The 12,494-nt window shown below is 47.2% G+C and overlaps 1 protein-coding gene across 3 annotated transcripts in view; it reads right to left on the reverse strand.

Moving 5' to 3' along the window:
* MAPKAP1 (MAPK associated protein 1) overlaps window positions 1–12,494 on the reverse strand; it is an 80,568-nt gene that overhangs the window by 25,825 nt on the left and 42,249 nt on the right. For all 3 annotated transcript variants that reach the window (XM_036393990.2, XM_036393988.2, XM_036393989.2), the window contains one exon: window positions 9,833–9,942. In XM_036393990.2, coding sequence (XP_036249883.1) covers window positions 9,833–9,942 — 110 coding nt within the window. The remainder of the gene's footprint in view (window positions 1–9,832; window positions 9,943–12,494) is intronic.

The raw sequence follows: 12,494 nt of genomic DNA on the forward strand, positions 1-12,494 counted from the left end.
ACCCAGACACTGCTCCTGCTCACAGGGCTTTGCAAGCACCACGGAGCCACAGAACGGCTCAGGCCAGAGGGGAACCTCCTCCAGCCCCACCCCTGCCATGGCAGGGATCCCTTCCCTGCCCCAGCCTGCTCAGGCCCTGTTCAACCCGGCCCTGGGCACTGCCAGGCATCCAGGGCAGCCACAGCCTCTGGGGACAAAGGAAATCACAAAGGAAAAGAAAAAGTAACAAAGAAAATAAGAAAGAAAAGATCAGAGACGTGGGCAGTTAGGCAGCCACAGCCCAACAGCCACGGTGACAGATGCTGGGCAGGAGGGAACAAGCAAAAGGGAACTGAGCACAGGCAGAAGGCAGCAGAGCAGTCAAAAACCCCTGTTGATAAACACTTAACACTGATGTCTGTGGGACTTTCCATTTCAAGTCCCTCCTTTCACAAGGATTTGTGATTTATTGCTTTGCTGCTCCATCCCTGGGCTTTGAAAGCACGATTCCGCTTGAGTTTAAACTATATTTATATTTATTTTTTTGTTATCGCTTTTTTATTATTGCTATAGAAAATATTTGCTGGAAATATGTTGCAGCTATTACAAGGTCATAAAAAAGAGGAGATTTATGTATTTCTATCATTTCAAATAGTCTGTCAGAAAGTATCAGTCGTGCTAAGTGTAAGACTGCTGGATTCCAGTGTTCCCTCTGCCACCACATGGGCAGCAGATGGAGGAATTAAAATAGCTCAGTGTGGAGGCTCCTTGGGTGCTGGCTGGGAGGAGGGAAATCGAAGCAGCTCCTCGTCCCTGGGGAGGCCTGGGGGAACCCTGGCCCCCCGTGGATGCTGGACGTGGCCCTGGGCCAGGGCACGAGCACTGGGCCATAACCAAAAGGGCAGAGGGAGGAGCAGGGTCAGGGCACTGAGGGGAGCAGAGAAAGTGGGAACAGGGAAAGGGCTCAGGAGCCTTCTCAGAACATGACAGAAGGGGCAGGATTCCATTGTGTGCTTGGCAATGACAATAAAACAACAGAAAATATGTAAACAGTGAGAGAGGAACTGGCTGCAGAGCAGAATGTTTACATCTCCAATCCTGCTGCTGCGAGGACATCTTAAATCTGTTTATCTGCTAAAAATCCCCAAAGCCCCTCAACACCTCTGAAGTGGAATAAAGATTTTATCATTACAAATGCAAATACTGGTTAATAAATAAAGATATTTAAATAGTGAAAACAAACTTTTAACATTATGCACAAGCACAAGAGGGTTTTTTTTAGCCCAATCTGTTTTTCCTTAACTTGCACTGTTGTGACATTACTGAATTTTACACACAGTTATCTGCCGCTCTCCACAGAAATACAGATGGTTTTTGTAGAAATAAACAGTCATTTATATGAAACAATTGTAAAATAGTTTATGGAAACCAGTGGTGTAATGCATTCAAATAAATGCCAGGCCTGGTTGATGGAGAGCCAAGGTGTTAAATCACACTGCTCAGGAATTCAGCTGTGGGAAACAGATAGTAAATCCAGAGTGACAGAATTTCCAGTGATGGCAAAGGTTTCTGACATCTAGTCCAGTACACAAAAACTACAGCAGTTCAAACCTATTTTACTTAACACTACCTTGACAGCAAGTGAAATTAAAGAATTTAGTCAAAAGCCCCTTAAAAAGAAACAAACACTTCATTTCTGGATTGCTTTTCTGGGGAACAACAAATGTGCAGCACGGCCAGCAGCAACCCGGGCTGTGCACAGCTCAACAGAAGGGTTTTACTTAATTGCTACCTTTTTGCATTAGCAATGTGCAGCTCTAAAAAAAGCTGAGACAAAATCATCATGTTTGATCTATAATGTAAAGCACCTACAGCAGAAATCCAATACAGAGATTTTATTGTAAACTCTGCAGCTGCCCCGCTCTCAGCCTGGCCCTTCCAGCACCTGGAATTGTCCCCAAGGGACTGTCCTGGGGCCAGCCCAGGTGGGCATTCCCGACTGACCAGCGCCAGGGCTTGCCACTGCCGGGATTTTCAAGGGACAAAGGTGCTTTTCCCTGGCTATGAAGGCACCAGTGATTGTTCTGCAGTTTTGGGCAGCACAACCACAGTGCACTCGAGGGCTCAGAACACAGAGCAGGGAGGAGCTGGTCCCGTGAAGGTACCAGGGACCAGCACAGCCTCTGTTCATCACAGTGGGTGAGACAAACACAAAAATCTCAGTCACCCAAACACTGAGCTGCCCAGTTTAAAATGTCACCTTAATTACAGCATTATTCCCAATCCAGAAGAACCAGTAACCACATGGATTCAATACCAACAGATCCAAAACTGATCAATATTTCACCTTCATTTTGGAGGCTGGGCATGAAAAATTCTTCTGGGCTGGTACCCAGCCCCTCACCAGCCCGAGGCACAGAGCTAGCTAGCCAGTGCTGCTCTGACCAACGATTCACACACTTTATTCCTGACGAGCTGTTCCCCGTACACCAACACACGGGGTCTGCTCAGCATCACGGGCTGGGGAGAGGGAAAGGGTGTGTGGAATAAATAAATCATCCTGCTGCAGAGCTGAGCCGGGCTTGGGCAGGAGGAAATCATTCCCAGCAGCTCCATCGCCCCCCTCTGCACCCAGGGGCTCTCCCTGCTCACCCCCCTGCTCCGGGGACCCCCCCAAAACCGGGCAGGGAGCAGCTCTGCCCCTTCCAGCATTGGCTCTGGTCGGGAGCGGTGAGGGAGCCAAGCACAGCCCCGGGAATGCTGGCACAGCTCTGGGAACACTGGCACAGCCCTGGGAATGCCGGCACTGGGGCTGAGTGATCCCAGCCCTGGGAATGCCGGCACTGGGGCTGAGTGATCCCAGCCCTGGGAATGCCAGCACAGCCCTGGGAATGCTGGCACAGCCGTGCCCGGGTAAGGCAGAGCCCCCTGGCAGCAGCAGGGATCCCTGAGGTGCTTGCAGGGATCCCTGAGGGGTTTGCAGGTAGAGCTGAGGGGTTTGCAGGGATCCCTGAGGGGTTTGCAGGGATCCCTGAAGGGTTTGCAGGGATCCCTGAAGGGTTTGCAGGGATCCCTGAGGTGCTTGCAGGGATCCCTGAGGGGTTTGCAGGGATCCCTGAAGGGTTTGCAGGGATCCCTGAGGGGTTTGCAGGGATCCCTGAGGTGCTTGCAGGGAACCCTGAGGGGTTTGCAGGGATCCCTGAAGGGTTTGCAGGGATCCCTGAGGGGTCTGCAGGGATCCCTGAGGGGTTTGCAGGTAGAGCTGAGGGGTTTGCAGGGATCCCTGAGGTGCTTGCAGGGAACCCTGAGGGGTTTGCAGGGATCCCTGAAGGGTTTGCAGGGATCCCTGAAGGGTTTGCAGGGATCCCTGAGGGGTTTGCAGGGATCCCTGAGGGGTTTGCAGGGATCCCTGAGGGGTTTGCAGGGATCCCTGAAGGGTTTGCAGGGATCCCTGAGGGGTTTGCAGGTAGAGCTGAGGGGTTTGCAGGGATCCCTGAGGGGTTTGCAGGGATCCCTGAGGGGTTTGCAGGGATCCCTGAGGGGTTTGCAGGTAGAGCTGCTCATACCCTGCACCAGGCTCTGCAGGGCTGCTGTAATGATCCAAAACAAAGCACTGGGAGCCAGAGCCACTCACCACTACCATTAAGCAGAAAAGCATGAGTGTGAACACAAGGAAACACAAATTAATTGGCTTTTCACTGTCACAGATGCTGGGGCTTCCATCCCAGAAAGAGTCAGAGCAAACATATGCATCGCCTACTCGAACATATTTACTTTTAAATTTAAACTCCTCAGTTACCATCATTCCATGACAGTATCAAACTTTAATGACAGTTTATTCTAACTGTAGTTCATCTGTTAGAAGTGCTTTAATCCACAGGGCTGCAGCTTTACATAGTTTATCTTTTTAATTCTCCTTTTATAAAATGTATAAATAAGTACATATATGCGCAATCAAAATAGACACACACACACACCTCCCTTTACAGACATTTTTTTGTCCTACTCTCCCACCAACAAGGTAAGATGAGGAAGGAAAACCCCAGCAAGGCCCACAGCTCCTCTAGCAGCTGCTTTAGAACATTTAAGTCACGAAATTTGACATTAAATGTGGTGCTGACACTGACACGTCAGAAACTGAATTTTCAAACACAACTCAGAGCTCTCCTCCCCAGCTGCTCCTCAAACAAAGATGAGCCCCAAGCAGAACTCTTCATCTGAGAGTCTCCAGGTTCTGAGGGTGACCTGAATTTTGTGTGAACAAATCTAAACCGTGGCAATAATCAACCACCACAAAACCTGGCTCTGTAACAGACTGTGCTCCCAGGAACCAGGGGATGGAATAGGCTCCTTTCCCTGGCCCTGGCAGCTGTAATTCCTCTGATTCTGGTGTAGAGACTAAAATATGATACGGAGGCTTTTATCTTTAAGTTCTACGCCTGTTTCTCGAATCTTTCTCTTTTCTTATTATTCAGCTTCCTGTGGCAGTGAAATAATACACTTAAACAGACCAGGAAGATTATTTTAAACTATTTTTGGTCACTTTACACATTTTAAAGAATGCAAAAAGCACTGGTTGACAGCTGTTAGGGACTTGAATGTTATTGCAAAGCAGCTGTTTTCATTTATTGAAAAAGTATTAATCTTTCTCCAAACTCACAGAACACTGAGCTAATAACTCTCCCTCTAACCTACGGAAAATACAGGTCACGTCTGTGCAATGTTGGCAGAAGGTTTTGTTTACAACAATTAAACTTGTAGAGCATTTTGTTCTTAAAAGGACTGAGCCTTTCTGGTTGGGGGATGTTTGCAGTCGGAGGCAGCTATTAAATAATAATCAGTAGCATGTTCACCCTGCAAAGAATTTCTACTTGAAATCAGACAAGATTAATCAGAGGAGACTTCTCTGTTCACTAGAAATTTCAGATGAAGAGAGGCTGACACGGACCAGGAGCAGGCAGGATTATTCCAACATTTCAGCATTTTATGTTGTTTAGTTTTGTCTCTCATCTCCTTCTAAGAACATTCGGTTTTTATATACTGACATCCATGCTTAATTTGTTTGAAAACAAAGCCTCTGCACACATTCTCCCTGCATTGTTATTTACTTTACATTAGTATTTATAGTCCATTCAGCTGAGCTCTGGAGGAGAAGGCAACTGGCATCCCAGGGAATGTGTTTGTGGAAGAGCAGCAGGAATGAGACAGCTCACAGGCAGGGAGATGACTTCCAAGTGTACATATAGTTCCTGCACATATTTAATTTGAGAATCACCATGGCATCAAGATACATGAAGTATCAAGGATGAAGTCACCATCTTTCTTATGTTCTTAAAATCATAATCCATGCAAACATATTTTATAGGCAATATTGAGTGCAGGCTTTGGTGCAGAGATAAAAAGCCTGGTAAGATCTCCTTGCCTGCTGCACACTGTGGGCTGCTGTCAGCCCCAGCCCCAGATGAGCCCTGGGGTCAGAGCATGGGCTCTGCCTTCCACCTTGGAAGAGCTGTGCCTGCCTTGGTCCCTCTGAGCCTCCCTAAAAAAGCAGGATTTAAAGTGCACACCTACCACAACCCAGATTTCTTACTTGTTAATGGGGTAACACATGAGTACTGGTGAAAGTAAGACCAGCAGAAACACACACCAGACTGACCGAGCAGGAAAATCATTTCCCAGTAAAGCAAATCAAGCTCTAGGGGTAATGGTGTTTTACAGTTCTGCAACCTGATCTGTACGACCTACAAAGCTTCCTCTGCCAAGCCGACAGTGGGATTTCAAGCATGCCCAACAGCTACCTAACTTACCTCCAGAAGTTAATGTTAACTGATCTCTGGGGAGCAGAATTATCCCAGCTACTAAAACACCCAAATCTCACCTTCTAAAACAGCTTTTCAGGACTCGGTTATTAGAGCTGTTCAAAATCCAGACAGCACAGTATCTGACATTTTTACTGATAAATTCAAGGAGAACAGGAAGTTCTTATGCTCTCAATCTCCAGCATGTGAGTTCTTTTCTGCAGATCTGCCACGCTGCAGAGAGATTTTTTATTTACACCATCAGCTGCTGAAGTGCACAAAGAAAGGAGATGTAGGCATGGCAGGATTATACAGAACAAGCCTTAAACTACCTCTGGACATGAGTGTTCTCCAAGGGCTGTTATCCCAGTGCCTGAGCTGTGCCCAGCCAGGTCCCTGTGGCACTGATGGAGCTTCCAGCTCCCCTCTCTGTGCCCATCCTCGGCTCTTTCTCTCCCATCTGGGCTATTTTCAGAAAACCCTCTTGCATGAGCAATGCCCCTGAGCCCCCTCAAGGTGGCCCATCCTGGATTAGAGCAGTCTCCCCTAGAAGCTCATCCCAGAACTGCAGAGCTTTATTTCCAGCCCTCCCATGAAATATGCCTGTGCAATACATGCTGCTGAGCACGCAATAGGTTAAACAAATTGATGATAAAGTATTCGACTTCGTTAGTTTTCATTACCATAAGAAAACATCAATTACATTTTCTATTTTATGACTGTACACAGGGGAATCCATTACAGTAAGGGAGAGGCTGTAGGACTCCTTCTGCTGCTTCTCTCCTCAGCAGAAAGAACAGTTTGTTTCCAAAGGCAGTGACACCAGCCCAGAGGAAGGGAAGGCACACCGGCATTTCTGCATAGACAGCTCCTATCCTGATTTATCCAGCCTGGCTCCAACTAATTAAACATCTGCCTCAACGATTTCCTCTGCAGATTTATCTTCTCCAGTATGCAGCACTGACTGGTTGTTACAGGCTTTCTCCTAACTTGCAGCCCTTCCTGCGCCTCTCCCGGCTGGTGATCTGGGCACGTGGCAGGAGATGATCCAGCATTGCCATTAGCCCCCCGTGGGTGCCTGTGGTGGGACAGGTCACCAGGTCCCACAGTCCTGCTGCAGGACAACCACATCCTCCAGGAGAGGACTCGGGGCCAGGCTCTCTCAGCTACAACACATCCAGTTACTTCACCACCTGCACTTCCCCTTGGCTGGCTCAAATATTAGTATTTAAAATGGTCAGAGTTCATATGTCAAAAGCCCTGAGACACTAAGGAAGAAGAATTGCAAGGAAGGTGAAATAGTTTGAACAGTTTGCAATAATTTTATCTAAATAGAGCTAGGCACAGTCAGAATATTGCTGCTGTTTTTTCAGGCCCCTTTCTATGAAGAAAAGGTTCTAGCCCACTTCTGTCTCTTACTGATCAGTATTTTGCTGCAACAAATAATCTTTACTGGCTGAACAAAGTATTTAGAGAAAACTAGCCCAGAACCCCTAGTCATGGTGAACAAACCCTTCCCAATTGTACCACAGGAATTCCTCAAATTTTCCTCACCCAAAGTAGCCAGCCCAGGTTTGCATTTTCTTACCAATTCAGGACCAATCTGAAAAATGTCCTGTAAGTCAGCGGTGAAAACAGATCAGAAAGCAACTGCTTCTACCAGTACTTGACAACAGCATAAGCTGTAATGCAATAAATTCATCTGTCCCGAAAAGGCTGATCTGGAGGCCCATTTCAGAGAGGCAGAAAAGCTCATGGGCATTTCTGTTTTATTAAAATATTCCAAAAACTTTAAATAAACACGTTCAGCCTATTTTTAGTAACGACTTTTTAAAAATCAGACCAATCAGCTTTAAAGGAAACATTGCTGAATGAGGAGAAATGTTTCTCCTAAATTATGTCTTATCTTTTATTCAGAACTTTGACATCCTAATCCACTGGTTAATAATGACCTGAAGCACCCTGGCCCAGGCCTGTGCTGTGCTAATGCTCTGATCTGCAATTCCATTTATCCCTGCATCTCCCAGTGACAGCGAGAGGCACATCCTCTGCAATGGTGAGGGATCTGGGGGTAGGTGAGAAATGATGGCAAAATCTTTCCTTTTACTCCTGCTCCAGTCTCTCTGTGCCCACTGTGGTGGCATCCTGAGCTCTCCGTGCCCTCACAGCACAGCCAGGCAGATGGGGGCTGGCACAGCCTGTCTGGATCCAGAGGGTCCCCTCTCTGCACACAGCTACAATTGCTGCTGCTTTGAAGATAACAGCAAGACCTTCCTAAGCCCCCCCCACTCTCCTAAAGCCTGATCATCCACATTTTGGGAGAGGGATGCAATTGGGAATACGGAAAGGTTTGGATAAGGTAAGTTAATGGTGATAAAAAATTCTGATACATCCCTATATACCCTGTTCCTGAAAAGGGCTCTGAGCAGGAGGGCCAAGGCAGCAGAGGTGAATGTATTAGCTGAAGGAAGAAATGCCAGGTCCATTCCTTCTCTAAACTACTGAGCAAAAATAACAAAGTCAAAGCAGAATCAAATTTCAAATGGACAAAGAATAAAACATCTGTTACACGAAGGGGGGAAGCAGTTTAAAGACTGAGCTAAGTGAATCCTTTAGCAACCTTCCTTCAGGGAAGGGAAATCTGACCCCAGGAAATAAATAAAAGTCACCCAAAAAGTGAACAAAAGAGGTGTTTGAAAAAAACCCCACCACCATTCATCGCCGCTAACGACTTGTTCATTATGAGTGATGATGGATAAAGACTTCTCACGCTGAGATGAAATCAAGATTTATATGCATTGTTTCCTCTCCCAACTTGTGGGAAGATCATCATCATTTAATTCTATCTCTGCGGCCAGCGATGGGCATCCAGAGAGCAGGTTATCACACGGCGCAGTCAGCTGGCAGGGCGCGAGTGCCGCTGGCACATCTGGAGCGCGGCGCGCAGCCGGCCTGAGCGATGGCTCCTGGCCACCCTCCAAATTGCTGCAGGCTGCCGGGGCTCCTCTCCACCCCCGGCACTGCTCCTCTCCTCCTCCCCCCCCTTTTTTTTTTTTTACGAGAATCAGATTTTCATTGCTCCATTCAATTGCTCTTCTCTGCCATTTTTTACAGCTCTTATCGTTCCCTTGGAATATGGCCTTGAGACAGCTCATCCGTGTCCTTCACTGTGTTATCTCTTCTAACTTTTATTAAAACTTCAGCTCTCATCTGAAGATAGCTAATTAAATCCATGACAGATTATACACGCATTTAAAAACTGCACTGAACTACTTTTTCTAAGGAGAACGGGGTTTATTTTCTTTTCCCATAGTTAAAACTGAGGGTGTATAAGGAGGTTTCATTCATTTACAAAGACAAGATCCTTATCTTTCCCACTATATAGATGGGTTTATATTAAAGTTCCTTTGTTGCGTGACAAGACTCAGTGCAATTTCTCTCAGTAATTATTTCTTGTTGCTGGAAAGATCTCTCAGCCTTATACTTCTGAAATATATACACTAACATATATGTGAATGCACATCTACCCCCCAGAAAAACATTGTTTAAAATAGAAATACGAGCACTGTACATTTTCCTTTTTTAAGTGTTCATATGCCTTAACTATAACAGCACTATTTTGATAACATTGCAGAAAGTAAATTTTTCACTACAAGTAACAACGAATCCTTGAAATTATTTAAAATCACACTAAGCATAATTTTATTACATAAATTAGAAGTATATATACAAACTCTATCATGGGCTGGACTTGCTGCACTTCTACCCATCATCCCAAATTACCATGAACTGGTCTTGAATGCAAATGGCTTTGTTATCATAAATAAATATTTGCAGGAATGGATATACTGCTCTGCAGCAAACATTATGCAGCTCCTGCACTGCCAGCTTTGTGCCAGCATGGAGAACACAGACCTGTGCACAGAACTGCTGTGAGTGGGGCTGGGACACAACCCCCCAAAACCTGAGCAACGTTCACAACAGTTAAAAAGAGATATAAAATATACTCGTGGAGAAAACACCCTGCCCTCTAGAAAATACGATAAATAACCCACCTGAGCCTCTCTGTGATCCCTTCCTTCTCTTTAAGGCCTTTTGTAAGATATCCTTCATGGTGACCTTCATACTGTCCACCTGAATAAGTGAGAATCCATGAGCAGCATTTCTGCAAGACAGATGCACATGCAGTTTTACAAAACAATCATCACTGGCAGCTCCCCGCAGCCCTCGTTAGCTTCAAGCAAAGCACTCGTTAGGCACACGGTTAACGAAGTTGGGCTGGAAAGGGAAGTTAAAAGGAGAAACCAAGCAAACTGCCTGAGCAAGGCAGAGACAAAACCAGCCAAAATGGGTTGAGATTTAAGACAAGGGGTGTAAGGATTTTCCTAATTTATTGTTATTTTTGATCACTTGGCGTTCAGCATTAGAAGAGAAAAATGAGCCAGTGTACCTGGGGGGCTCCTCATCTCCTCAGCTCGTGTCTGTGCTTCACAGCACACAACAGAAAAGCAGTTTGCAGTGGCATTTTCACCTGTGTCCCACACGTAACAAACAGTTAGGGACAAGGGGCAGCACACCCCGCAGTGACAGCAGCTTTGCAGCACTATCAGGGAACTGCCTCAATGCATTACTCCCAGCCTAACGGGGCTCCTTCGGACACGTTTTTGTGAACACAATGGCACAAAATCCCCCAGAAAGATCCAAGGCAGGGGTCCTTGTCCTGGCCATCACCCATGGGAGAGGCCACACTGGGGGAAGGACTGCAAGGAGCACGGGGACAGCTGTGGGGGATACTGCTCACAGGCAGCGAGAGGGGCACCCCTGGGGAGGCAGAGAAGATGACAATGTAATAGAAGAGACTCTGAATGAGCAGATCAGTAAATTTTGCCCCTTAGCCCTCGCAGTCAGTCTCGGCTCATGTCAGTAGATGTCACTGCAGACAGTTCCAGGGAAATCCGAGAGCTGAAGGCTCCCACCGGAGAGATTGCTCTGCATGAAAAAACTGGTTTGCAAAGCTATTTGGGCAGGAGGAGGAGCCTTGTATCTGGCAACCAGGAATTTTAATCAGGGAGTACAGCTCTATATGAACAGCACAGCTGGAATATTTTTAAAAGCAACTGGCAGGCGAAAGCAATCCAAGCAACACAAGTACATCCTGCAAAACAAACCCATATTACATGTCACTTTGAAACACAAATGCTGGGACCAGAGGTTGGAGCTCAGGTCACATCAGACACAGCATCCCCAGCCCACGGTGACCCAGCCAGGACAGAGCCCTCGGCACTCACAGCTCAGGGCACTGACTGCAGCCTGACCCAGGGGCCAGGAGCCCCTGCCCGGCCACGTGCTGGTCACAGCTCGGTGTCCTGGGGGCCACTCGTGCTCCTGGGAGCAGCAGCCAAGCCTGGGCTCAGGAGATGTCCCCCTGTCCCCCCTCACTGGTGTGAGACGCCGTTTCCCTCTCCTCGGTTCTGCGTTGGTCTCATCTGAATTTCATTTTCAATTCCCTTTGTTCCTGGCAAAATGAAACTGCCTAAAAGCCCAAATTTATGTTCTCCAGACCATTTATTATTTATAACTCTATCTTACTCGTCTTCAAACCAAATAATCCCAACCTTTTCATGCATCTACTTTTCCCTCTGTTTCTGCCGCGTGTTCAGCGCAGCAGGAGCAGAGCTGAGGGAGGGAGTGCCACTGCAGGTGACACTGCTGTCCTGGGAACAGCCCCAGGGCTCAGAGCTAACGCCTGCAATGAGCAGAGATCTTCCCCAGCACTTCACTGAGGAGCAAATTTCCCTTGAAGCTGCTGTGGAGCCCCATGACCTGCATGAGCTCTACACACCTGCCCTTTACCGGGCCAATCCCTCGCTTCCCAAAAGCCTCACAGTCCCAGCTGACCTGCTGAGCAAGATTCACTGGATTCTTTAAGGTGAAAAACCTATTCTACAGTTATAATCACAAAAAGGAAACTACCTTTGTGCTTTTATTTAAACAACACAAGGTTTCTCATTGAAGTGCTGCATGAAAAGCCCTCCATGCTGGACCAGACCATCACAACACTTGGTGCCTCCAGGTAATTCATATGATGCTCTGCAATACCTACAGGAATTTTCCAGAAAATTCCAATCAAAGTACAGGGAAATAAATTAGAATATTCCAAGGAAAAAAGAAATTGCAAGGGCAACAGAAGGCTTCCATAACCCGCTATGGCCAAAACAACCGGAGTCACAATCGTCCCCTTTGTACAAAACTCTTTTCAGCATTGTTCACCCCAAACACAGCAGGGCCTGCAGCCCCCTTCCCACTGGGCACAGAGTGGCCATTGGCAGATGGCCCCAGCTCAGGGCTGCTCACACTCCCACGATCAGGAACGTCCCAAAAATGGAAGATTCTGTCTCAGCTCCTGACACTTCAGCTGCTGAAGAGCACAGGCTGCTGTGATCCCACCCGTGTTCCGGGCTGGCCCGGCTCAGCCGGTTCTTTCCATTGAGCAGCTGGCCTGAGAACTGTCAGGCTGATTTCCCTGACACTCCATTACTAACCCCTGCCCGAGCCACGGCCATTCTTTGCCTCAGAAGCTGGATCTCATCCCAGAACAATCTTTGAAAGTTTATTTTACTGATCAAAGCAAAATAAGAAAGCCTGTGTGTTTGGCTATATTTAGTGTGCGAGCCGTGAGTGAGTGCTTGGCAGGAGCGGTGGGACGCAGAGCGCGCC

This window comes from Molothrus ater, chromosome 20 (genome assembly GCF_012460135.2).
Source record: "Molothrus ater isolate BHLD 08-10-18 breed brown headed cowbird chromosome 20, BPBGC_Mater_1.1, whole genome shotgun sequence".
In the NCBI taxonomy this organism is placed as follows: domain Eukaryota; kingdom Metazoa; phylum Chordata; class Aves; order Passeriformes; family Icteridae; genus Molothrus; species Molothrus ater.